Genomic DNA, 27,608 nt, shown 5'->3' with positions numbered 1-27,608 from the left:
GTTATATAAATGGATAATTATGGTGCCATCAAATGGGGTCGTGTTTACCGTGTTCACGAGAAGAGTTCATATGAACGTCCCCCTCTTGTGGTATTCACGACCTCGTAAGTGGAAAGTGTCTGAAAGCTCAGAGTAATTTTATAATATGTCTGAGGAAAATGTTGAAATTCCCAATGGCCTCATCTATTTCCTCTGTCATTACGTCTTTGCATTTACTGCATTATGTTACCCACTTGCTGGCTTAATAAATTGTTAGCCTCTGTGGCTTCTAGATGACGACAGCAACGTTAATATTGCCAGCGGTGATCTCACGACTTAATCACTTGAGCGTCAAGCTAATGTGTACACGACCTCCCATGTTGTAAACAAGAGCTCACGAGTTTCATTTGAAGGCGCCATTAGTCCTCTCAAAACTGTCTTTGATATTAAGCAAAGCAAACAGCTGCTCTTTTAAATGGAGACCCTGGGATTTCCTGGCACAACTGGAGCATAACCAAGGGCGTAGGTTTTTGTTTCAACATTGGGTGGGTGGGGGGGGGGGGGGGGTTATACACACGCAGAAGAATAAGAATAAGAAAGGCACTTTATTGATACCCGAGGGGAAATTAAAATTTTTTAAATACACACACACATGCACAAACAGGACCTATATACATGCATTAATGGAGAGATGTCAGAGCAAGGGGGCAGACAGGCGCCCCGAGCAGTTGGGGGTTTGGTGCCTTGCTCAAGGGCACCCTGGCAGCTCTCCAGCTACCAGTTCACATTCAGTACTTGGTCCATGTGGGGACTTGAACTGGCCTCCGGTTCCCAATCCAAGTCCCTATGGACTGCGCTACTGCCGCCCCCAGCGATGGGTTTGGGGGTCCTTCCCGAGGAAACTTTGAGCGTCAAACATTTAATTTACTGCGAAAGAGAGATAGATGTGCCCTGTGTACTCAACCGTAAACGTGTTTGGTGATCTTGGAAAACGGGGAAAAATCAGGATGAACAGGGAGGCAAAAAATTTTAAATGCCTTGATGAAGACCTACAGTGGTCGAAACATGTTGACTTTTTTTTAATGATGTAACCACTATAATAAAGGCTTTTTAATATTTCCTTGTTCCTTTACTTGTTCTAATAGTTTGGATTGCCTGGATTGCCTTCCTGTTTATCACTTAATTTCCTGCATTCTGGTGAATTTTAATGCACCAATTTATGTTGGAAACGTCTCATTTATGCAACATTCAGCGCCAAATAAAATGGAATATAATGCAATAGGGTTCTCAGTCATTCTGTACTGCTTTCAAATATTTATTCTCTTATAGCTCAGCTTTTCTTATTTAATGTTATCCCTACTGAGTCAACAGTCATGTAGGCATGACTTATTCTTCTGTCCTCTTTTGTGTCTTTTGTTTGGGGAAGTAACCCTGTTTAAATGTGCATGTGGCACCTATTCGCCTCAATGACACATTTATTTATTTTAATTAATTTATAAACAGCTGGACTTTAATAGCTCATTTATGTTTCAGCTAATTTTTCAAAACTTTCTGCACATTCAAAACAAATCCCACATATCTGTGCTCTCTGAGAAGTCGCAACATTTTGAGGAAAAAGCAATATTACAAGAATAAAGTTGTAATTTAAATAAAGTCAGAATATTTTCAGAAAAAAAAAAATCTCCCCGCCATGTAGTCTGCTGTGCATTACATTATGAGCTGGTTTCGGGTCTGTAACCAGTGAGTCACTGCTGTGATCCAACCAACAAAACCAACACAGTAATATTTGTGGCATTGGGTGGCTAAAAATAACCCTCTGTCGCTTTTGTCTCTCTCACACTTGTCCGCTCCTTCCTCGCCTTGGTCAGCCTTATCTCCCCCCCACCTCTTTTCTTTTTCTCTCCAATTCCATTTCTCCATGTCTCCCGTGGCATCACTACCTCTTTGCTGTATGCCTCTATTGTCTCTCTTATTATATATTCAGCTCCACTTCTGCTTGCCCTTCCACTGACTGACATCTATTGCCACCAGTCTCATCTATCAAATTGAAGGAGCCATCTATTTTATCACAATCACTTTACATCGCACCTCTTTGCCTTACTTTCAAGACACAAATAAGGCTGAAATGCTCATACATTCAAATATAAATAAATATATAAGCTCACCAGTTCCAATCAGGCATTAGGGAATGAGGTGACAGCATAGAGAGACAATGGTGAGGTGTATAATGAGTGTCCTGTGGATCTGCTGACACTCTCCGGATGAGGTTCGACATGCCAATGTAGATCTGGCACCTTCCTGACAACACAGCAGGTCTCCTCTGATCATTAAAACTAATGAACACTGATAAAGTAGGTTATGGGATTATACGTACCGCACATCCCTGACACGTTGAAACCGGTGGAATTCAACACATTTCTGTAAATGTTTCAAAATGACTTCCACAACACAGATACGTATCTCGTACCAGGTTATAGTGTTGGATTGTTAATTGGGCACAAAAGGGCAAGTACACGCTATGAGAATGAAAGAAGTCTCAAAACCTACATAAACACGGGCTTCATAGTGGAAAACAAAGGTTACGATGTTGTAACCCTAGTTCTATAAGCACAGGCGAAGCCCTCTACTGGACTCTATGGGTACCGTGGTTGGAGCCCGATGGATCAGTAAATGTTGTGGCTTTGCTTCACCTTTGATTTGCTTTAATTTAGTTATCTAAATGGATAATTATGGTGCCATCAAATGGGGTCGTGTTTACCCGGTGCACAAGAGGAGTTCATATGAACGTGGTAGTCACGACCTCGTAAGTGGAAAGCGTCTGAAAGCTCAGAGTAATTTTAGAATAAAGGAAAATGTCTGAGGAAAATGCACAATTAATCACTTGAGCACCAAGCTAATGTGTACACGACCTCCCATGTTGCAAACAAGAGCTCACGAGTTTCATTTGAAGGCGCCATTAGTCCTCTCAAAACTGTCTTTGATATTAAGCAAAGCAAACAGCTGCTCTTTTAAATGGAGACCCTGGGATTTCCTGGCACGACTGGAGCATAACCAAGGACGTAACCCTAACCCTAACCCTAACCCTAACCCCAAACCCTAACCCTATCCCTAACCCTAACCCTAACCCCAAACCCTAACCCTAACCCCTAACCCTAACCCTAACCCCAAACCCTAACCCTAACCCTATCCCTAACCCTAACCCTAACCCCAAACCCTAACCCTAACCCTAACCCTATCCCTAACCCTAACCCTAACCCCAAACCCTAACCCTAACCCTAACCCTAACCCCTAACCCTAACCCTAACCCTAACCCTAACCCTAACCCTAACCCCTAACCCTAACCCTAACCGGATGTACGGGCCGAGCCCAGCAATACGGCCCGGGCGTCCAGCAGCGTTGTGTCAGTGTTGGCTCCCAGCAGACACCGGCAGCGAAGCGAGGCAAAGCTCTGCTCCTGGCCGGAGGTGGAGCTGCTGCTGCCTAGCGCGGAGCTCTCCACCTCCCAACGGAGCTCAGATTGCAGGTCGAAGACGACAATGACGCAGGATCTGGGTCTGTCCGTGGTGGGCTGGTCGCTGCTGGAGGCTGAGCTGAAGGAGAGTCTGGTGAACCTGCATGATTTCGTCTGATTTTGCGTGGAATCCGATCCAGTGGAACTGATGACGAGCATTAACTATAACTATATAGGGTAAGCCAATCTTCTCGCTAATGGTCTTGTTTACTTATGTAGGTAATATAGAGGCATGAGTATTAAATTGAGACTGTTTCATTACAAGTTAAAAGTTCCACATAGTAAATTTAAGATATTAAGAATGAGTGAATGAGCCCTTCATATCTACATAAAGGGAGCGGGTCCTCTTCACAGAGTCCGCCTTGTTGCTCCGCCATGTGACTACAGTAGCCCAGAATGGACAAACCAAACACTGGTTTTGCGTTACCTAAAGGCCACGGTAGTTCTCCGACACACTTGTGAAACTGCTGTAACGTGAGCTGCATAGTGCAAAATCGTGGTGGCGAACAACGTTACCACGATTTTGCATTTGGCGGGTCGCGTTATTGCAGTCTTGGAAAGGGAGGAGTGAGCGGAGGGATACTCAGTTGGTTGCAGTCTGCAACCACACCACTAGATGCCACCAAATCCTACACACTGCCCCTTTAAAACTGTGTTGTTAACACTGGCTTGTGGTCTTAGTCTCCTCTTTTACTGGTACATATCTACTGTTATAACCTCTGCAGTCGGCAGAAATGTACATCACGTGCTTGTAGCAGAACATCGGTTGTAAATAATTCAGGACATGTTCATCCAAACACAGTTCTACAGCACCACTAGTGGTCAAAAAGGGTACCTTTAAGTGTTTGTATCTTGACACCGAGGCTTTAGAGATAACACACACATCTGTGATCCTCTCAGAACTAACCACACATCTCATTTGGGAAGCTCATCCAACACATACAAGAATACAGTGCCCTTTTTTTCTATTTCATCTTCGACAAACGACTGATCTTGTTTCAACAACTTCCTCCTCTGAGAAACCACTATCTGTGTGTTTGATATGCCCTTTTCAGCTATTTTAGTTCACTCTCTTCCTCCCACAGATGACACACTGGTGCAGCTGGCTGAAAGGACGAAATTAGGTTTGTCTGCAGGGGCTGCAGAGAAAACAGGCAGAAAACATTTGACGGAAGGTCATCCCAACGTCAGTGCAATGTCCAGCATGCCGCGAGCAAAGATCCACTCACTATTCTCAAACTTCTGCACTGACTTTTGTCTAACTCTTTCTGTTTCTCTCTATGAACATGTCCTTCAAGTTACAGTAAGAGTAACATTGTCTTGTGTGAGCGTGCATGTGGGTGTGTCTTTGGCAGGAATAATGCATTTTGTTAGTTAAAAAGTAAAGGTTGCAGCAGTGGGCAGGACATTGTTTGTACTGCAAGAGGAGCAGGTCTATCGCCATTACAGTACTACATTTAACCCTCCCTCCCTCAAACTTGTGTAAGCCCTTTCCTGAACTCAATGACATCTTCTAGTGTTTTGTTCACCATGACCATGTCTCAAACTGTATCTGTAGTTTGACAAAATATAACTAATGCAATTTAGAATTTTTTGGCTGGACCGCTGAGGGCCAGCCCTACAAATGCAAAAGTCTGTCACTGAGTGACTGACTGAGTGATGAAGTTACACTATTGGCTGGCCGAGTGTTGGAGTTTCCTCATTGGCCGTAGCTCTTTCAAAATGAAAAGGTGGGAACAGTCCGTGATGCAAATGAGCCTGTCCAGCGTGATGCGTCCGGCTCACAAAACTTGGACCAAGCTGTCGAACTAGGCGATCTAGTTCTAAAAGGAAACAAAGTTTTCAGCAATGGCAGAGCCTATTCTTGCTTAAAATATTTTCAGAAGTAGATTTTGGTGGATTGTTTAGACGAAATAAAAGAATGTTTATGAGCAGGCCGCCATGTTGTTTCCTGTTTGAAATGGCAAACAGAAAACCAGCGACCAATCAATTGCATTCAACGATCAGGTACATCATCGCTTGAACGTCCAGTTGAGTGGAACAGCATGTCCTCTAGTGTTGCCAGACCGTGTGGACATGTACCGCTGGATTTAACATTGTAGACATGACCACTGACTATTTGTATAACCACAAATTCACAGACTGACCACACACGGTCCAGCCATATACTCGGTTTCGACCGAGTCTTGTTACATGACATACAGTACGTAGAATTCAGCTGCAGCAGTAGCAGTATGCCATTTTAAAGCCCCCCTCAAGCCAGTTTTAACGTTCTTTCTCAAATGGAGAATGGGGGTATGGTTAATAGTCAGATGTAATTCATTACCATGGCAACCAGATTACAATTGATTGTTTTCATCCTAGTTTAGATGAAACCATCTTAGATGAATTTACTGTTTATCAGACCACAACTAAGACAAGAATTAGTGCCACACACCGACTCTCTTTCACTCGCGCTCTTCTTTACCGTCTCCTCCTGGCGAGGCAGCCATCTGCTGGCTGCTGCACCGGAGGACGGATAGACATGTAGACATGTTGCCGAGGTCCGCCGTTTGAAATGCAGTTTCGGGATGTTTTGGAGGTGCACCGTCCACCAGCACCGGCCGCTCTTGCCTCAGCTCCCAGCACCGACACCGCACCGGGCTGCAATGTGATTTCCTTTATTTTTCTAACAAGACTTTTCACTTGTTTTCTTTCGGGCTGAAAGTTGTGCGCTCCCCATCGTCCTGTTAGAGGCCCGCAGACTATTATCGGCGGCTTTCTGTTATCTCCAGCAGGAGACGGTAAAGAAGAGAGCGAGTGAGAGACAGTCAGTCTGTTGTGTTAATTCTACCGGTGGGATTTTGTGTAATCCACTGTGTAGACTGCACCAGTTCACCGCACACACAAATGCTATGGTGAAAATAAGCACACTAAACTAAGGTGGAGGAAACTAAAATATAAAATGAAAACCCCTCCGTTAGCTGATGCAACGAGTTGGGCAAGCTAACTACACCTAACTAGCTAACTAACTAGAAAGACAAACAGATTTATCGGTTTGCCGCTGCTCAGACGCAAACGAGCATGAGAGCGCCGGTGCAAACTTGGAGGATGACGTATGACCTGTAGCTTCTACTATAGTCATATTCCCATTTTAGCAAAAACCTTCTTTTCTGAACTATGAGCACAAATTAAGTTATTTGTCAAAAAAAGTTTGCAAACAGTGTGGCTAATCAATTAAGTCAGGAAATGACTCAAATAAATATGTAAATGTAGAAATGCCAAAATACACTGAAGGGAGACTTTAATGGCATGACCTGTAATGTGAAACCTGTGCATGTGCAAGAACAGAAATGCGACATACTGTTCACCCCATAAAGTCACGCTGTACTGTAATGCAACGTAATTAGAATTTCCTGTATGGTTCCGTCACATTAGCTTTATTGCTGGAAACAGGACAATGATATGTTAATGAATTTCGGAGTGCCTGCTCCTGTTTTCAGAACTTAACAAGGTTACGTCCTGTGCTCGTGTCGTTTGTGCTTATCCTCAGCAGAGCGTGACTGTAACTGAATCCTGCTTGCAGAAGTCCTGATGAATGCCTGGAGGCTAAACGCCTGCATCCAGCAGCACTGACTAGAGGTCACACTCATTCCTGACTTACACAGCCACGATGCTCACGCATGCACACTATTTCTAGGCACAGAGGAGTGTTTGAAAAATTCAATACAGGACTGAAGATGCAGATAAGGCATAGAAAAGGGAAAAAAAGCTTCTGGGTCAAACACATTCACAGCGGTAAGAATGGTTGAAGAGAAGATACAGGCACAATAATTGATAACTGCTGGGTACCAACGCGCCCAACGTATTATAGATTCTATAATGTCATCAGGTGCCTCAGTACTGAATTGCAGCAAATTATATGCAATTACTCGAAGTGCATTTCTTAAGCAGAGACTTGTAGATTCACAGGTACTAATTGTCCTGCCTCTCGGAGCTTTGAAGCATGAATTTTTTCCTGCATTCAGTATAAATCAGCTGATGTTCTGATGGGAATATTATAGACCAAATTGCTTTTCAAAAGAGCAATATACTGTTCCGAAGGTTGGGATTTTAATCAGGCATGTAATAAGGCAAGCTTCCATATGAAGTAAACTATTTGTGTACCTTACTGTATGTATTCATTCAATCATAAATTTACTTATATGAAGCTGCTTTCTATCCGTCGTAGAGTATTTTGTGGTATGCAAAACAATTTGTATGCTATAGACTTTGAAATAACTATATAAAAAACAACAAAATCTCTCTTCAATAAAATCTCTCTGAAAGGTGAAAGCCTTAGGCAAAACCTCTCAACCTGCACCCTCCATTAACAGTAAATTATTGTTTAAAAACAAGCCCCCCGGGTCTTTCTGCGAAGGAAGATCGGAATGGAAAAAGTGAAGAAGTGCTTGAATAAGTTGAGAACACTGTAGGTTTAAGAGGGCATGAACTTCAGCATACATATCTATATTTTTTTCAGCTCACGAAGATTGAAATGTCAAATGCCATTAGGATCTAATGAGGGACAAGTGGGACATTATGACCGAGGGCAAAGTTCTGCCTCTATAAAAAGCAGAGCTGAACCATGTCCTCGGCACAGAGGGCAATTATAAGGCAGACAGTAGGACTTCAATCATACTGTGAAATAGAACATTGAATAAATTATTATTAACAATTATAGTCTGCCATTTAAAAAAATGTTTCTCAAAGACTTTTTCAAATTGTTTCCAGATAAAAGCACATTGTGTTTAGTTAAGACATTTTTTTTTTTATAATGGAATGTGAATACACAGTTTTATCACTATTTAAATTAATGTATATCAACAATGGATGTAAGTTTACGCAACTACTTGTATAAGGGGTCGTTCATAGTGATGAACCCACAAATTATCACCTGACTCTGCAGCTCCACAAAGCGTTTTAGCGCCTTTCAGCTCAATGATTTGGTTTTACAGCCCTCAACTTTACTGTTGTGATTCACTCTCACCGCTCTCATCATCAGCGTCAAGCCCTAAAAACCCACTTTACTCTACCTGCCCAGACCAAAAGTCAGACAGACAAAGTTAGCAACTAGCTGGTGAATATAGTGAAGCATTTAGTGACTAAAGAGTCAGACATTTCCCCAGTTGGTGGGGACCAAAAACAGAGCTAAAAGAAGAAGAGTGAATATTTGACTTGCAGTCTCACAAACGTGACTCTAAATGAATGCTAATGTCGCTCCATATCTGCTGGATGTGGAAACGGGGAACTGTTTTCTTACAAATTTGCTATTTCAACTTAAAAGGTGATAATATGTCAGCTTTGTGTTCACAGCTTGTTTCCACTGCCCCCAAGTGGCCAAAAAAATGTGTTATTGCAGGTTACACCCTGAGAACATAGCAACAACTGAAGCAACACCAGCATTCATATAAAACCGATGCATGTGTAAGCTCTAGGGTAGGGCAGGAAAAAACCTTAACATAAACATGCAACCTGGAAAGGAGGCAGCTATCTCAAAATAATCTGTTTTGATTTATAACGCAAACACCAAACTATTGTATGTGAACGGAAGAGGATTAGGGCCGCATGAACATTTATTTGAGTTCTGAGTTTAAAGTCAGAAATCTCAGAATTATGACTTTATTCTCAAATTTTGATTTTAAACTCAGAACTAGGTTTGTTAATAATTTACCGTTTAACCGTTAACCGACATTAAGAATTTTAACCGATTAATGCTATCGGTTAAACGGTTAAAATAAATATTAAAAAATAGCTAAAAAGATGAGCAAAACTCAGAGGAGCGGCTCGTCACTTCAAGGAGAATAGCTGGTCGAACCTTAACAACCCAGCTTAAGAGAGTCTGAGTTGGTGTTGCAAGATACAGGATGTTGGCTTGAAGGACTAAAATATCAAACTAAAATAAATTTTTCACATTTGGTCAGAACTCAAATACAATTTTCACATGTTAGAGACTGAGTGAAAAGGAAAGAGTCTAGAGATATGTAGAAATATGTAAAGGAGTTCAAACTGCAGATGATGTCTACTGAGTGAATCACTTAGCTAAAGTCCTTGGGAGAAAGATTTGAGTGTACTGCGGAGAAACAGAAAGGAGGAGGACGTGCCACTCGGTGAAAAAGGAGCACAGGGCTGGTGCACAGGAGCGTGGGCATTCAAATAAAGCGCAGGACCAGGTGCCACCATTTCAAACTAAAATGTCACATTGATTTCTACTCAACGCAATTCAATCACAACCTCTATGCTTGTCCATGGTGGCATTTACTTTATAACTGATACAGGCTAATGAATACTATAAGGTATCCACAAAAATGTCACATAGAGCGATGAGTCATCGGATCATTTTTACAGGCATGTGACCCGTGTTTGTCACCTCTTGGTCGAGATGAATGTAAAGATTTGACACGCGGAGATGAAACAGATCTGTGAAAGATGATTCATGACGCGTTAAAGTTCATCGCAGCCAGTTTAGATCCAACTTGGTGCAGTTAGGATGAAAAGTGTGCTCATTTAAGACGCCTGCCGAGACATTAAAGACCGCTACAAAACATCAAAGAGAGAGAGAGAAAGGAAGGACAAGGCCGAGAGAGACAATAAATACACATACAGCTTATGGTGCATTTTTTTCCACGACAAAACTCCTTTCTCCTCTTCCTCAGCCCAATAAAAACCTTCAGTAACGAGCAACATAATCAGGCTCATTATCTTGTCCACACATTCTCACTGCAGATCAAATAAATCCTCTGGGCTGTTTGTTGCTTGTAGTTCCTTCACTTTGCTTTTGTCCCTTCTTCTTCTATCCGTCTCCACAGCTCGTCTAATTAATTTACAGTAGCTCAATAAAAAGAGCTTTTGTTTTAGTTTCTCTCATGAAGCAGCGCTTAACGGGCCAAGTCCCTCAACGTGTCTTGGGAATAGTGATATTGAGTATTGACAAAGTAAATCTGCTGATTTAGATTTTCATCAATATAAAGACGGGGCATTTATTTAGGTAGCTGAAAGGAATTCGCAGTATCTCAATATGTGTGGCATTGAGTTATAGCATAAATGGCATGAGGGAATTGTATAGGGCTGCAACTAACGATTATTTTCATTTTCGATTAATCTGTTGATTGTTTTCTTGATTAATCGATTCGTTGTTTGGTTTATAAAATGTCAGAAAATGGTGAAAAATGTCAATCATTGTTTCCCAAAGCCCAAGATCACGTCCTCAAATGTCTTGTTTTGTCCACAACTCAAAGATATACAGTTTACTGTATTATAGGAGTAAAGACACAATAAAATATTCATATTTAAGAAGCTGGAATCAGAGAATTTTTACTTTTTTTCTTAAAAAAAATACTCAAATAGATTAATCAATTATCAAAATAGTTGGTGATTTATTTAATAGTTGACAACTCATTTTTGCAGACTAGTTGCAGCTCTAGAAATTGTAATGTAAGGCACATCATATAGGAAGTATTAATGAAAAAAAACGTTGCTCAGGAAGTATTTGTCAATTAAGAGTTATGGTGAACAATCTCACTGCAGCAAGCGAAAATAGTTTTCAATCCTGGTACTTTGTGATTGTGAAACATCCATCTAAGGCTGGTTACACAGTAGCACACTGCTGCAGTCAACCAGATGGCTCAGAAACCAAGCAGGATTTGCTCTCTTTGTGGGTGGACATGCTAGTAGAAAGTAGAAAGTTCAGTCTGGGTTCAGCGATAAGGAGACACGGCTGAGCTGCTGCTGGATTTTCAGTTGTCATATTCTGGTGAGAACAGGTGAGGCTCATTGTTTTTGTGTTTTACATTCAAAAGTTGTTTCTTGTCTCAAGAAGACACTATTCTCTGCAGTTTACTAGAGCTGCAAAAATTAATTGATTGATCGATTCATTGCCAACTATTATTTAAGAAAAAAAGTTCATAATTCTCTGATTCTAGCTTCTTAAATTAACAGTGTGTAACATTTCAGGGGATCTATTGGCAGAAATGGAATATAATATTAATAACTATGTTTTCATTAGTGTATAATCACCTGAAACTAAGAATTGTTGTGTTTTCGTTAGCTTAGAATGAGCCCTTCATATCTACATACTGTAGGGAGAGGGTCCTCTTCACGGAGTCCACCATGTTACTACAGTAGCCCAGAACGGACAAACCAAACACTGGCTCTAAAGAGAACCTTTTGAGTTGTTATGTTACCTGAAGGTCACCGTAGTTCTCCGACATGCTTGTGAAACTGCAGTAACGTGAGCCGAAGAGTGCAAAACTGTGGTACCGCCAGCCGGCGTCTGACTTCCGTCGCTCCTAAAGTAGTGTTATTATGGTCAGGATGGCCTCTGAGAGAGGAGAACAGCGTTACCACGGTTTTGCACTCACGTTACGTTAAAGGGAGGAGTGAGCGGAGGGGTACTCGGTTGGTTGCAATCTGCAACCACACCAATAGATGCCACCAAATCCTACACACTGTACCTTTAAATGTGAATATTTTCTGGTTTATTTTCTCCTCTATAACAGTAAACTGAATATCTTTGAGTTGTGGACAAAACAAAACATTTGAGGACGTCATCTTGGGCTTTGGGAAACACTGATCGACATTTTTTACCATTTTTTGACATTTTATAGACCAAACAATTAATCGATTAATCGTCAGATTAATGGACAATGAAAATAATTATTAGTTGCAGCCCTAGTTTAACGTAAACAAGGTCCTCTTGTGACAAGCACAGCTAAGAACATGCTTATAATAATAGAAAATGAAGAGGAAAATAAAGATAAAACTGCTGATTATGCACCAGAGTGCCTGAATGTAATTTAAAAGGGGAACCATGACACAACTAGTACTGGGGTGATTGTGCTGTAAATTGCATTTCTGTAATCAGATTTTCCACAGAGATTTTTGCAGAGTTTCAATCTGATCGTCACACATTTTGATTCAATAATCATTCATTTAAAGTCCCGGATTTGGAGGAAAAATAAAATCCCAAAACAATGAGTCAAGATAACAGGTTACATCACCCTTGTAGCTTGTACCACCCACCCTGAGGAGTGTGGCGCAGCACACATCTCCAGCAACACGGGGGCAGACCTCCTGTTAAGGGAGAATCCTCCGAACCCACAGGCTGTCATTCAGGTTCAGCAGAGATACCATGGGTGCAGGCCGCTGTGGATAACTTTTCCTCACAAGCGAACACTCGATGTCCCTCTGTATGGCAGAAATGATTCCACCGGTGGCCAGACACACTGCTGTATGACTCCCCTCTCAGCCTGATGCCCCCAGCACAGCCAGAGTGACAGAGTTTGCATTCAAGGCACACGGAATAATTTAACATTCTCACAGTGTGGTTAGACCTCTGGGCCTGGCTTGTGAGGGGGCCAAGTCAGGATGCTGCCAGTCTGCCCACCAGCATGATGGAATCGATTCACACTTGCTGCACAAAGTGGCACACGTTTATAATTGGTGTAACAGCAGGCAAATCATTGTTCCGACGTGTTGTTCTTCCCGCAGGATATGTTAGATGAAGGAAAAGCCTTCTCTGCAGTGCTGCTCCATGTAGGGAGGAGGGTGGATGGCGGGGGTCATCCGACCTTGGCGTTGATGGACACCCTCGCTCAACATCCTTTTGAGAAAGTGCAAAAGAAAGTGTTGTTGCTGAAGGCAGCTCTGCCGCTGTTGGCCTTGGCCGGCAAACTGCTGATCGTTTCAGTCCAGCAGTTTGTCTCAGAGCTGACCGGGATGTGCCTGCAAGCTTAGCCTTCTTTAGTGCCTGCTGTGATGAGTTCCTCTCATCTCTGCGTGTCAACAGAGCTGGTGGTGCTCAACTAATCTCAATTATCTTCTTAAGAGGAATGTAAATTAGCTTCTGTCTGTCCAGTGTGTAACATTTCGGGGGATCTATTAGCAGAAATGGAATATAATATTCAGAACCATGTTTTCATTAATCACATGAAACTAAGAATCATTGTGTTTACATAGGGAGCGGGTCCTCTTCACAGAGTCCGCCATGTTGCTCCGCCATGTTTCTACAGTAGCCCAGAACGGACAAACCAAACACTGGCTCTAGAGAGAGCCTTTTTACGTTATCTGAAGGCCACCGAACGTTCTCTGACACGCTTGTGAAACTGCAGTAACGTGAATGCAAAACCGTCCTTCCATTGCTCCTAAAGTAGTGTAATTATGGTAAGGAGGGCATCTCGGTGAGGTGAATGGCGTTACCGTGGTTTTGCACTTGGCGGTTCACATAACCGTAGTCTTGGAAAGGGAGGAGTGAGCAGAGGGGTACTCAATTGGTTGCAATCTGCAACCAAGCCGCTAGATGCCGTCAAATCCTACACACTGTACCTTTAAGGCCGGTTTATACCTCTGTGTCGAAGGTATGGCGTAGGGCTCTGCGTTGTACAGCAGCTGCTCCACAGCTGACAGAAAGGCACTGCAACGGGTGGTGAAAACCGCCCAACACATCATCGGTGCCTCGCTCCTTGCCATGGCTGACCTACAACACACCATGGCTGACCTACAACACACCATGGCTGACCTACACCTCCCATCAGGGAGGCGGTACATGAGCCTCAGGTCTCGCACCAGCAGGCTAAGGAGCAGCTTTTTCCACTACACTGCTGAACTCACAGGCCCGGCGCTAGCCCCCACCGTCCCACCCCCCACCACGATCTCTGGAATACAGTCCACACACACACACACACACACACACACACACACACACACACAATCTCTTTCTCTCTCTCTCTCTCTCTCTCTCTCTCTCTCTCTCTCATGGACCTCTACTGCTCTTTGTATTTACTATTATCTGTACAATCCTCTCCTGTATATAACTTATGATTCCACTGTATATACATACTGTATCTACCCTCCTATATTCATCTTATGTATATTCACTTAGTCCCATATGCATATAGTTCTATGTACATAATCTCTCTGTGTTTAGTTGCAATTTAATTACAATCTGTATATATGTATATGCCTATGTACATACACCAATATATCCTCATTTCTATATATTGTCTTATCAGCACTTTACTAGTTTGCACTCTGGTTAGATGCAAAACTGCATTTCGTTGTACTATGTGCAATGACAATAAAGTTGAATCTAATCTAATCTAATCTAATCTAATCTAATTTAATCTAATCGAATCTAATCTAATCTAATCTAATCTAATGGGTACCCTACGCCGTAGCCTGACGTGCACCTCCCTCTCACTGATCATGGCCTGGCTATAGAAACTCAGTGCCTCTCCCACTGGTTGTCGGAGGTCTAGGTGTAAAAGGGTGAATGTCCTCATGGGCCACAGATCCTATTTTACACAGGGCACTGCCACTTCACAGGCCTTGTTAGAGGGGGGCGTCAATTCAGGCCATTTGACCTGTCAGACTCAGAGCAGATTACCTGCTGGGGTACTGAATCTCTTTGGGCTTGTCTGTCTGGATATTCAGGCATCTTGGGAGGGCAGCTGTCCCTATCTCCTATTTACACTGAATTCATTTCAACAAGGCAGCAGTTCCCTTTGTACTTTTTTCAATTCTACTCGTTTTTATACTCTAAATGCTTTGACATCTACTAACTGATAAGACGACACGGAGGCAATGAATAAACTTAAAAGTGCTTTGGATGAAGCAGTCAGCTATGTCTTTTTCTCAGAGCGTTCTGTAATGTTTTGTCACTTCAGTCAAATGCAAAAAGGCATCAGAGGCCCGGGGAGCATTAATAGGATAAGAAGACAGCACTACAGGCTCGGGACATTTGCCTGGAGGTGGGTTTAAGTCCTGTAGAGCAAAGAGGAAAAACTGAACATCACATCAGACATCACATAGAGCCACAGCTCCAGCACTACTTAAAGTTAACATCGTACCATCACAGACAAGTTTGTGTCTTTAGCTATTGTAGATAATTACAGTGACACACAATAAATCATTTCCTGATGAATATTTTTTCAATCACTGACATCTTTGTATTGATTCCAGCTACTTTTAGGAAAATACACTGTAATTAAAAATATGATATTCAGGAAATGAAATAAGGTGATGATAGAGATATGTGATGTATATTGATGCTTCTTGGCACATTTTTGTTATATTTGAGTTTTTCTCACTTGAAAAGAGAACTGTGCTGCTAAATCAATACATTAAACAAACTGTTCATTTGTATTTACACAATAGCTCATAGGATTTTGCAGTTAGTGGCTACGGATAAGTAACATACACAATTTACTGTATTAGAATCTGGTAAAAATATTATACCTCTTTTGCTTTAAAATGCAGTGACTATGCTAATTTCCTTGTAAAACTAATACCAGTATTTAGTGCTCATCATCTGCAGTATTTGGATCTAATGGAGCCCTCAGACCAAACTTAAAACACCAAAACAAAAGTGGTTTGAACTTTCATATCTTTCCCCCAAAGTTAATTTATCTAAAATGCCATTTCCCAAATTTCACTTTGCTGTCCTCCTATGTATCATTTTCTATTATCACTCCTCCACACAACTGCACACGACCTGAAAAACTGAAGTTGGGCAGTTTACTGGTTCACTACTCCCTTGTACAAACTGTAATAGAGACTGAATAGTTCACTCCATAGTAAGCGGTAAAACTGAAATTTGGGACACTTATGAAACATCAGAATCTCTAAGGTGAGACACGCATGGTCACACAATGGTCATTTTCTATAAAATGTGACACACTTTATTAGCAGTAAGTAGTGTACATGCTACGAGAACTACTTTTTTTGCGCTCTGCTGTAGGAATTTTTGAGTGCAGGAAACTGGGAGTGATTTCAGACACATGTTCACAGATGAGTGAACTGTCTGAATGAAAAGTGAAAACCTCTAGACCCAGCGGTGCAGGAAGAAGGCAAATAGGATCATCAAAGAACCCAATCACCGCAGCCACAAACTCCTGCTGCCGTCTGGCAGACGGTACCGCACCATCAGGCTCAGAGACAGCTGCATCCCACAGGCCATAAGACTGCTCAACTCTTGAGCTCTTGAACTCATCACTTGACACTTTACTCACACCACTCCGGTACACTTTACCTTTATACTATATCTACTACCTGTTTATAGCTGCACACACCGCAGTTTACATCTATATTCACATCTACAGTTTATTCATTGTACCACAGTATTAGATTTTATATTATATTATTCTAAATATTAGGTTGAGGCTATATCAGGCTATTTAGTATGCTAAAACAGTATGTGAGATTTTTTAGTATGTCCAAAACCTTAGTATGAAACCCATAGTTTGTGAATAGCATACTATTTCTGGTGAAATATTACAGTGTGCTAACGCTGGACACTACGGCGGCATAAATATCCCACAATGCAATGATGTTACAAGGTGGTCGGGCACACACTGATTACATTACTTTATTTATTTATAGAAATAAAACTAATTTTGTTCATTTAGGCGTGTCAGTGGTGGGTTAAAAAATACATAGCCGGACGATGGACTCTACAAACTGAAAGTGAAAGTGTCTGCTCCGTACGGAGTATCAGCTCAGAGTAGCAGGAGTCAGATTTCACACACACAGGACGAGAGAGAGTTGACAGACAAGATGATGGCGGAGGATTTGGTGTCAAAGCGAAAAAGCAAAAGCGCCTATTTGGCAATATTTCAGATTTAAACCCAATGCTATAAGGGAACCATAATGTTAATGAGGTAATCGCGGTCGGAGGACGGAGCGGTCACAGGTGGAAACCTGCGGCCTCGCAGCAAAAGCTGGACCAGAGAGGCCGATGATAAAGATCAAAGTAAGCGCTCTACATATATTGAGCACCGTCTTTTCTTGTAAAACATCCAGTGTAATCGGTCACATCTGTGTTGTCACAAGTTCATTAACTGGTGGGAAAATTTCCTCACCGTGACATTCCTGATGACAACATTCATAACAGACGTCGACAGACAGCTTCAATTTAACTGTAAGTATAAGATTTCACTTTGCTAGGTGTAATATATATTTCAAATTACTTAAGATTTTAATTCTCACAAACCGTCGTTTTGGTCACATGAGGTTGGCACGGGTTACAAGTTAAGTTAAACGATAGTACACATATTGGGTATGTAGTGCATAGTATGCGATTTCAGACAAAGCCCCTGTATTTTATTCCTATAGTTCGACCTCTACACTGTTCTAGGTTTTATGTCTTGAATTCTCATTTTTACTTGCAAGTTTGTCTTTTATATATTTTGTAGTAGTACTGCTGGAGGGAGCCCGAGAACAAGAAACTTGAAATGTAATTGCAGTGCATTTGACCAACAAAGACTTGAAACTTGAACTTGAAACAATATTCAACCAATCCATCAAGTGGCCAAAACAGGTACCAAGGTACCAATACCCTTTAACACCACCAAACCCAATTCTAAGTTGTACAAACACTGTGTTTTCTTAGGAAGGTGCTTCAGTGAAGAGATTGTAAAGTGAAAAACAACCCCACTAAAGTTTAAGTTATAAGAATGAGAGTGGAAGTAAGAGTCAGAGAAAGAGAAAAAATAAGCTGTGTGGGGCCAAAGAAAGCGAGAGGGAAAGAAACAGAGGAGGTAAAATGAGAGGAGGCAGTGATGCGGAGCCGCCTGGAGCAACAGTCAGGTTTTAGAAGTTGAAAGAAGACCCTGCAGTTTCCAGGAAAAACATTCCAGTGTCAGACACTAATGGGCTCTTCTGTCTGAAACTGTTGTATTTGCTTATTTAAAAAAAAGAACACATTTACCCTCCTTAAAGTGGAGTTATCTCTCGGGTCCCATATGGAGCACTTCAAAGATTGCCCATTTTAGCAATTTAATACCAAAAAAAGGAGCATTAAAGGATTCTACAATAGAACGCCAACGCCTGGCCCACCACCGTGCTATCCTCCGTATCACTGCTTTTCATTGCTCAGTGTGTTATCTTATAGAAAAGTTTCTTTTATCAAGTCTTTTTGAAAAGCTAACAACATGATAATGTTTTTTTTTTTCCTGTCCACAGGTATCTGTACTGGCTGGAAAAACACCTGAACACCTCATTATTGAAACCAAAATAAACAACAACTCTATTATTTTGATAGCAACCAACAACTTCAGCTCCTATAAGGCTTTGGAAGTGCTTCTGTGTCTAATACTTAATATTCAGTTCCTGTCACGTCTCAAGTTTCACCCATAACACCTCGCTTACAAGGCCGAGCAGCGAAAGCAGAATGTCAGCATCATAAAAGTCGGTGTCCAGACTGGAGCTGTTCAATACTGCTGGGCACTCTGACACAGCTCACAGCCAAATACAAAATCATGTACCTAAATCAATCTGCATAAGAGGTTAAAAGAAGGTGACTTAAAAAACGCATTTGAAACATGTAGGCATGAAACATGATGTAGACGAGGTTCAAGACTCCAGTGATTTAGCATTACACTTCCAATAAGGCCCTGTTCAGACCTGGTATTAACATGCGTCCTCAGTGATCGGATCACAAGTGGACAGCTCTAAGTACAGGTGTGAACGCACTCAAGAGGCATTGAGGACGAATTGAGATCGGATCTTTCAGACCACATTCAGATGTGGTCTGGGCCACATAGGGCCACATTCTTTTAGCAGTGTGTACGCGAATGTGTCCTGGGCCACATTAAGGACCGCTTACTCATCTGATGTCCCGCTGGGATCCGCGGGATCACTGCGCTCCTCAAGTGAACAGACAGAGGAGAGCTCGTCTGCCTCGCAGCATGGAAACGGCCTCTGTGCTCTACTGTATTCTGTCAGTACATCTGTATTTTATTAAAATATACCTTATCTAGAGGCTACATGTGTACAGACTATCAGACTGGAAACAGGAAGTGCCTTATTATCATACTGTGAGAGATGTGTCAGTGTTTTTGTTCCGCTGCTTTGCGCGGAGCTGACACTCGCCCGCCCGCTTGCTCTCTCTCCTCCCTGCCTTCTGGAGCTCTGTACTCCACTGTTGTCTGGCATAGGCAGCGGTGCCAGCGGCAGGGAGGTCACCGGGGACTGCCGGTCCAACAACCTTATATTTTAATGTTATAAAAATGTTAATAAAATGCACCCGAATTCATGATATTACTTCTGACATTCCTGTAGTATTACATCACAACGTCTGCTGTATTAGCCGTGTGTTTACTGCGTGTTTATTTGCATATAGAGCGGGGAAGTGAGATCAGATCACAAATGGCCACTCAAGACGCATGTGGAGACGCATTCTAATGCCAGGTGTGAACAGACGTACTTAAAGCTGTCCACTTGTGATCCGATCACTGAGGACGCATTTTAATACCAGGTCTCAACAAGTCACAATAGGTCCAATAAGAGATATATTTGAAAAAGAAAAAGCCAAAATTGAAGCAGCAGAGGCCACAACATCCTGACTTTAATTCCCTAATATGGGAAAAGCTTCTACGCAACCGGAAGCAAATGTTTTTTCCGCTCGCATAGAATGGAAGAGAACGGGAGGCTAATGTTAATTTTGCACATGTGTGACCGTGCCTTAATGCACCTCAATGGTAATAACAATAATGTTATCACCAGGGATTATTTTATAAACTTTGTAAAACTCACTCGCAATAGAAAATTTCCCTGATAATACTACATTGTGAACAGCAAATCCGTGTTGAAATCGACAGCCGATGGACACAGTCCTGCTTGGCTAAATAACAGAGCTAACAGCTAACGTAAGGAGGTTGCATTGAGTTACAGTTCAGTAAATATGAGTATTGGGCGAAGGCACATTATAAGGTCATCATGATGTGTTCAAATGTAATCTTGTAAAAGTTAGTTTTTGGCGAGAAGCTTGAGGAGGTTCATCAGGGATTAGTAATACATTTGTAAAAACCAGTATGCAAACGGTAACAAAGGAATGTATGTTGAAGTACGTTGTTTTTTATCGTGATATCGAGAATTGTGGAATTTCACTGGTATTGGTATCGACTACTACATTTCTGGTATCGTGACATCCCTACTCTCAAGATGACTAAACTGAACATAAAATGCATAGAGTGCCCCTTTACAGAATGTTTTACTGCCAATATCTTATAAGTACGTGGTACAAATCTCACAGGCTGTCACATTAACAAGGGAATAAAAACTGTGCTTCGTAATCACTGTTGAGTAATAAAAGCAAGATGCCCGGCGGAACACCCTTTGTGGCTTGGCTGCTTGTTGGAGATCACACTATCTCACAGTAAAGGGAGTAGTATTTCCATGAAGAGGACAAGAGCATTTCTATTACAGTTAGGTTAACAAGTAGATCAAGTGAAGAGCACCGGTAAGAGCTTGTCTGTATAATCCAGTATTGATATTCCATTTGCTTAAAAAGGAACAAAAAGTACAGCTCATGTTCACTCAGGAACACTCTGATCATTAATACCATTATTGTGAAAAGCTTGTAAATTAGTCAATGACCCTCCCAAGGACAACCATTAGAGCTCAGCATGCATATAATTAGAATATATAATACATAATGTTATGTGAAAGGACTACAGAAATATCAAATAGCCAGCATGTCGACTAATGAGAGTCCAGCCAGGAGGTGGAGGTGCTGATGGAGAACGACCACTCGACAGCATGGTGTGACAGGCGGCCACTGCAGGGATTAATGAGGGGCTGACAACTTTAATGGACTGCCAAAGGCTGAAGTGACTAACATGGTAGGTGTTCGTTTGGTTTAGCTGACAATCATTTCATGACTTATTGTGAGTAACCCTTTATTATGTTTTCAGTTTGGTTTGTTGGTTTGATTGTCAACAGGATTATGGAAAAAGTACTGGCCTGATTTTCATGAAACTTGGTGGAAGGGTGTAGACAAGAAAGAACCCATTACATTTTGGAGGGGATCCGAATCACGGGGCAGTTACACACAGTATTTTTCACTTATGAAATGGCCATAGTGGAGGTTTGCACTCTCTGAGTGCCCTTCCAGTTTTAGAAAAGTGTCACTTGTCTCTATTGAAATTGTAACTGTTGTTACGGAGTTGCTGTTGTGACTGAGGTTTTCTCAGCATCATTCTTTACAAACTCACAATCTCTGATAGAGTAACCCTGAACTGACTGAGCTCCAAAACCTGACCCCGACACCTAATGCAGTGTGTACGCATGCACACATTTAGATGAGGTGACTTACTTGAATAAATGGGAACAGGAGGCCCACAGCAAAGTTGGACAGCCAGTTAACTGTGCCAGCGATCATGAAGGCGGCAGGTCGGTAGGACTGTTCAAACAGCTCTCCGGTCAGGACGAAGGGGATGCCACCTGACAGAGAAGGGAGAGGACCTTTAGTTACAACAAACCACTGACAGCAAATAACAGAAACAAACAGCTTCGCTCTGAGGATTCAGTCATTCCCCCCTTTGGAGGAAGAAATATTTTCACCCCACACCACCATATACCATCCTCCTGTTCAGTTCCGATAATCACATAATCCTGTTTTTCAGGGAAAACTCAGATAAAGCTCATATTACCGTTTCACGGTCACTACGAAGATACAATCAGCAATTTCTTTGACTGACCTGAAGTCTTGGGTATATATGAGTTTGACTTGTAAAATGAAAATAAACACTTTTCAAACTTTCTTTGACTGTTAGAATACATCTGTTGTTCAGTCCAGAAAAAAAACAAAAACGTAATACACAAAAATTGCTCGTACAAAATGACTTTAAGATGCCACAAGCCTGAGATTAAAAAGCTCTGCTGATAATTTCGTAGCGTAAAAATTATCATTTGTAAAAGATAATAAAACAATTCAGTTTGTAAAGCCATGAGCTACGTTACTGTGTTTTAAGGGGAGACACTACAGGTGAATAGGGTAAAGATACTAACTAATAGATTTCACCATGAAACTTCCCCAGTTGATTACTTACTTTTGAAATTGTATGTTTAAATATGCAAATGAGGCATTATCTTATTAAATATGGGCTAATTTGCATATGTTTCCAGAACAGAAACCTGAACATTGGATAAAGCCAGGTTCAAAATTCTTGTTTCATTTTGTTGACATATTAGAGTCAGAGGTTTTTACCGAGGGAATTATGGATACCTCTTTTGATCACTCCATTAATCCAAAAATACAGTCAACAGTGATGATGATGTTCTATAAATCAGGCTATGAATGATATATGAACAAACCCCTCTGTATAAAGGTTCAGAATATAGATAGCAATGACATTGGAAAAGTTTGGTGTATGTAAGTGATACTGAAGTGGAGATTTCTGGCCGCCATGAAACTTCTCCAGTTGATTACTTAAATTAAGACAATGATTTTTTTTTTACAAGTTTTATGAAGCAAAAAAACAAAAACAAAACAGCAAATGAGGCATAATCTAATGCTTACTTTTGGTGAATTTAGGAGAAAGTTAAACGCAAATAGAAAAAGTAGTAAAATAAACACTTAAATGTGTATTTTGGATGTTTTCTTTCCAGTAGTCCGAAAGAAGACAAAGCAAAATAGCCCAAACTCTCAAAATTGACCTGCGCATGAAAAACAATGTTTTTGCCTGTGTCGTGACATACAACAATCAAAGTTTAAACATGTTTAATATAGTTGTTGAAAGTCAGAAATTCCTCCAGCCTCTCCCCGAGTACAATGTGCAACCAACATTTCCAAACCTCCGAGAGCAGATGTTGACATTTGGATGTTTTGGTGGGCGATGACATCAAACTAGGAGGCTGAAATCGGAAAAACCTGGCCCACTGAGTCCAAATGTAAAAGGTAGTAATTCATCCTGACAGATTATTGCAAACTCAGTGGAGAGCACTGGGGAGCAATTCAAAACACATAGTCTCAATTTAGGAGTAAGGTTAGAGGAAAAATGCTGCTGCTGCAGAGTTAGTCTCATTAAGCTGTGGTGGATATATTTTCATCATCCCCCTAAATTTGTATTTGGAAGTTTACTTTTGACAGTAACTTTATTTTTTTTCTCAACACAAACCAAAGAGTCTACTAGATAATTAAATTTTAACATTGAACAAGTTATTGTGTTTGAGTTCGGTATGTCGAATGGAACTGAATTCAACAGTAGACACATCAACGTTCACTTCAGAGACGTGAGAAAGGAGTATACTATATTGAAGGTCCAAAGTGATCCGGTATCCAAAATGACTGATACACGCTCTACAAGTTCTATAACGGTCAAACTACAACTGTGCAGGTGAAACAAACGTTTAAAGATATATTTTTCCAAAATGTCCTTTGTATCTCAACACAGTTCACAGTTGAGTCTAAAAGCAACAGCATCATTTTCAATCAATCAGATTTTTTTCCCGAACAAATTGTTCAACAAATAATTTGTTGTAATGATTCAATCAGGAGAGCTTCCTGCCTCACGGAATTGTTTATATGCTCAATCAGCTAACAATGTCCATTAAAATTAACTTTTACAGCAGGAACTGAGAGCTCAATTGCTGCTGTCGATCGATTCCAATTCTTTTCCTGGCAGTTTTTGATGAAAACAGCATAAGCAGCAGCAGGTCATTAATTTTAGTCCCAAAAATACTCATTATCTTTCAATTTAACATACTGTTCATGACATCTGTTTAATGTTGAAATTATATATTTTCTTCAGTCGGTAAAAAATGATACAAACCAAGATGAACGTGTAAGAGAGGTCCGGGCTGCTATAGTGACTTGTGCGGGGCGTGCTTACAGTATTTTGTGCAACAAAACACAATTACGGCTCTATGTTTGTCGTGAAGTTTTTGCTTGTGACTGATAACATTTGAAAGTTTGAATTCACACACAAACAGTAATGTTTTAGAAACTGCACAAGCAACAAGATAAAAGTGATGGAAGAGAGACGTGAACGAAAGCAAACATTATTATTCACAGCAGACACACTCGATAATATTATAAGTTATGTCTTATCTGGACCACGTTGTTATCTGGCTTTGAATAAGCTGCAGGCTGACAGAATATTGGTATATGGGTATAGACAGTGTTTATTGTAGGGCAAAGCATGCTGCGAAATAGTGTATAATATATAAGCATTTTCAAGCCCATTGTTCCTTGCTGAGCTGAGTTATATTGCTGCCTGTTTGAGTACATTAACCTCATTGTTAATGGTACAAATGACTTAAGACATTAATTAATTCTGTAACACTATGTACTGTACATGTGGCTTCAGGCATCTGAAAAATGCACAAAAACATCAACTGAGGTTATAGAATTGAGCGCCGTGTACTTCTAAATCTGAGGATGTTGCATTTTATCCACACAGCAGGTTATTTGTTGTCACATAATTGCCTCCGAGAAGCCGGTTAATGAGCTATACAGGCCACAGAAGCCCTTTCATTTAGAGCTGAATAAAGGGAGGTATGGTTCACATTAGCCCTCAGCATCCTCTTAGATTTAATTGCTAGCGATAATAAACCATCTCATTATTTGAATAAGATGCCTCGCTGTTTAGCAAATGTGACCAGCTGATTACAAGTGACTGTATGTGTGTTCATGCGTGCACAGAGTTGACCAGATTGCACACTTCAATCATGTGCATATTAAAGACCTATTATAGAAGATACAATAAATTAAATTAATGGTCACTAACATGAAGTGCAGATGCTGCCGGGTCCTCCTGATAGTACGGTACATCCACACTGAGAAGGATAAATGTGGAAACATGTTTTGTCCACACTAGCGTTTTTAGGTAATTACTGAAAAGTCTTCCACAGTAAAACCTTTTTCTTTTCCCACTTTTTTTCTTTTAGCAAACCCCAGAATTTTGCATTGTAGGACAGACAATTTCTCCGATCACCGAGAATGTTAGAGGTGATAGAAATGTCTCCTCTTAACTTATTAGCTGCATAAATCTGGAGCAAAGTTTAAATACTAAGTGCAGTCGTTGACACACAGTACTGCTCTAATGGTCAATTTTCTACATTGAGTGCACCAATTATACAGTAATACATGCTCTACTGACTACAAATCTGCACGTCAAGTGGGATCACAAAGTGCGTGGGCACTCTCTGTGACATGTTAGTAGCTACATCATGCTTCTCTTGACTATTACGAATCCCTCTAACAAAGGAAATGCAACTTTCATCACATGTGATTCATTTCTAAAGACGAGAGCAGGACAAGCGAGCAGCAGGAAACATTATAGGAAGATCATTTTTCTGGATGCAACCACGACAAAACTGATCTAATTTCTGCCAGGAGGACAAATCCGCTTCACACATGATGCAGGGAGGGTGGGCCGGCCAGCCAACATGGGCATTTTGTGTATGTGTGTGTGTGTGTTCGGTTTAGATCTGTTCCGAGATAATCCGCTCAGTACAAAATAGTGTTTTCCAGGGACTTGTGCACCTAATAATGTGTGAAGCCTGTGTGTGCGAGAGGGAGACGGCAGAGTGAAGAGAAAAAGGTCAGGTGAAAAAATAAACTGATTGGGATAAACACAGAGAAATCAGGCCTCTGCTAGCATTGGAAATCTATGTCAGCCACATATTCGTCATATTTCCACACAGTTCTGATCCATAATGTTGTGTTAGGGGTATTTCCAGCCTTAAAACTGAGTGCACTTGTTGCCATAGCATGTTCCATGTCAAGCCAAATGTATCTGGCTGGGGTGAGCCCAGGGACAGTAAACTAATTAGACCATGTATGTTATTTGGCCGGCATATGTCTTTAGAGGGCCTCAGAGGAAACAGCATGTGTTGAATCATGAAAGTACGCAGGTTTGCCTGCAGCCAAACACCACAGCAGAACACTGATGTACATTCAAGCAGAAAGTGAATGGCTAATTTAATGAAAAGCCTCCTTTTTTACAACAACTCCCTATTAAACCAATAATAACCACTACTTTTTAGTAGGAATAAAGTATTCCAGGATGACATAATTTTGTAGGCCAACCAGGAAGTCAGCATCGCCCTGGTTCCCTCGACAAAAAGCCAATAGGATTTTCCCATTGGGTTTTGGATTATTGTAGAAAATAAGCTCTGTGGCAAACAAACGTTCATGGTACTTACACGTTTTGTTACTTAAAATAATCTCCACAAATGAACACCGCTTTTATGAATTTTGAAGTGTAAATGCAATCGCCAGAATTAAAAGGCTAACGTTAAGCTATAAACGAACTACACCACGATCACATGAATGTGAGTTTAAACACCGAGGCTGTAAAGGCAGATGAGTCAGCGTGATGGCGTTTAGTAGTCTCATGTAGCCACTTGTTAGCAACCGCCTTTTTTAAGACACATAAAAGCTTCAAAATTCACAAGTGGGATATTTATTGAGGTATTTTATGTCGTAGAACAAAACGTTAAAATATCTTAAGCTTGTGTTAATCACAGACCTTATTTCAGACATCTAATTAAAAACCCATTCAAAAAGCCCATTGACTTCCAGACGAGGGAACCGGAAGTGCAAAAATTCGAACTCATTTCCAGGTTTTAGGACTCATTCCTGTAGCACTCTATCACGAAGGCCTATTGGAGATTTGCCTATATACTGTAAGAGACCACTTGTTCTACAAACCATGCATCTTAAACAAATGATATTGTGTTTCTACTTTATGGCCTGTTCGTAGATTAATTTCTTCCAAAGCCCACATGCATAAAAACACTGAGAAATGTTTGTATATTGTATTTTTTTCCTGCTGGAGGGATTCACATCAAAGTCAACCTGGCTAATGTATCATCTATTAAAACAGCTGGAGACTTTCAGATTAGAATCTGTTCACGCTGCATGTGCAACACAGAGCAGGTGGGCAATGCATGCATCAATTCCCACAATCCGAAACAACACATTCAAGTTCATGACGGCTCAAACATACAAATGGTGCTTTGCTGATACAAAGTTTTGACATCAATTTCACAACAAGACTCAATCAAAACCGTGTATATGGCAGCTGTGTATGTTCAGTCTGTGACTATGTGGCTAAATTGTTACACAAATAGTGGTCATGTATACGGATATGTGTTGCTCGGAGCGCTCTGCAGCTGATGAAATTATCATCATCAGTTGTAGAAATCAAAGATAACATCAAATTGAATAAAAAAAAAATGGCAGAAGAGAGCGTCGGTAGTTTTCGATTATATTTTCTAATACTGTGCATATATCACCAAGTACGATTTTAGGTTTCAAGTAGTTTTTGTGAATAAACTCGCTGCAGTAAACAGACTCTGCAGGGCACACTGGAGA

At 41.0% G+C, this 27,608-nt stretch overlaps 1 protein-coding gene and 1 long non-coding RNA gene across 6 annotated transcripts in view; one reads left to right on the top strand and one right to left on the bottom strand.

Annotated features, from left to right (window-relative positions):
- slc2a9l2 (solute carrier family 2 member 9, like 2) overlaps positions 1 to 27,608 on the bottom strand; it is a 139,917-nt gene that overhangs the window by 5,894 nt on the left and 106,415 nt on the right. For all 5 annotated transcript variants that reach the window (XM_037781709.1, XM_037781728.1, XM_037781718.1 and 2 more), the window contains one exon: positions 21,600 to 21,727. In XM_037781709.1, the coding sequence (XP_037637637.1) occupies positions 21,600 to 21,727 (128 nt within the window). The remainder of the gene's footprint in view (positions 1 to 21,599; positions 21,728 to 27,608) is intronic.
- On the top strand, positions 139 to 27,492 carry LOC119495356. Its single transcript, XR_005208461.1, has 3 exons — positions 139 to 302; positions 9,340 to 9,354; positions 27,480 to 27,492. It is a non-coding gene; the product is annotated as an uncharacterized LOC119495356 (long non-coding RNA).

The sequence above is a fragment of the Sebastes umbrosus genome, chromosome 1, assembly GCF_015220745.1.
Source record: "Sebastes umbrosus isolate fSebUmb1 chromosome 1, fSebUmb1.pri, whole genome shotgun sequence".
Lineage (NCBI taxonomy): Eukaryota > Metazoa > Chordata > Actinopteri > Perciformes > Sebastidae > Sebastes > Sebastes umbrosus.
Note: the sequence above shows the minus strand (reverse complement) of the source record. Positions and strands in the feature narration are given on the sequence as shown.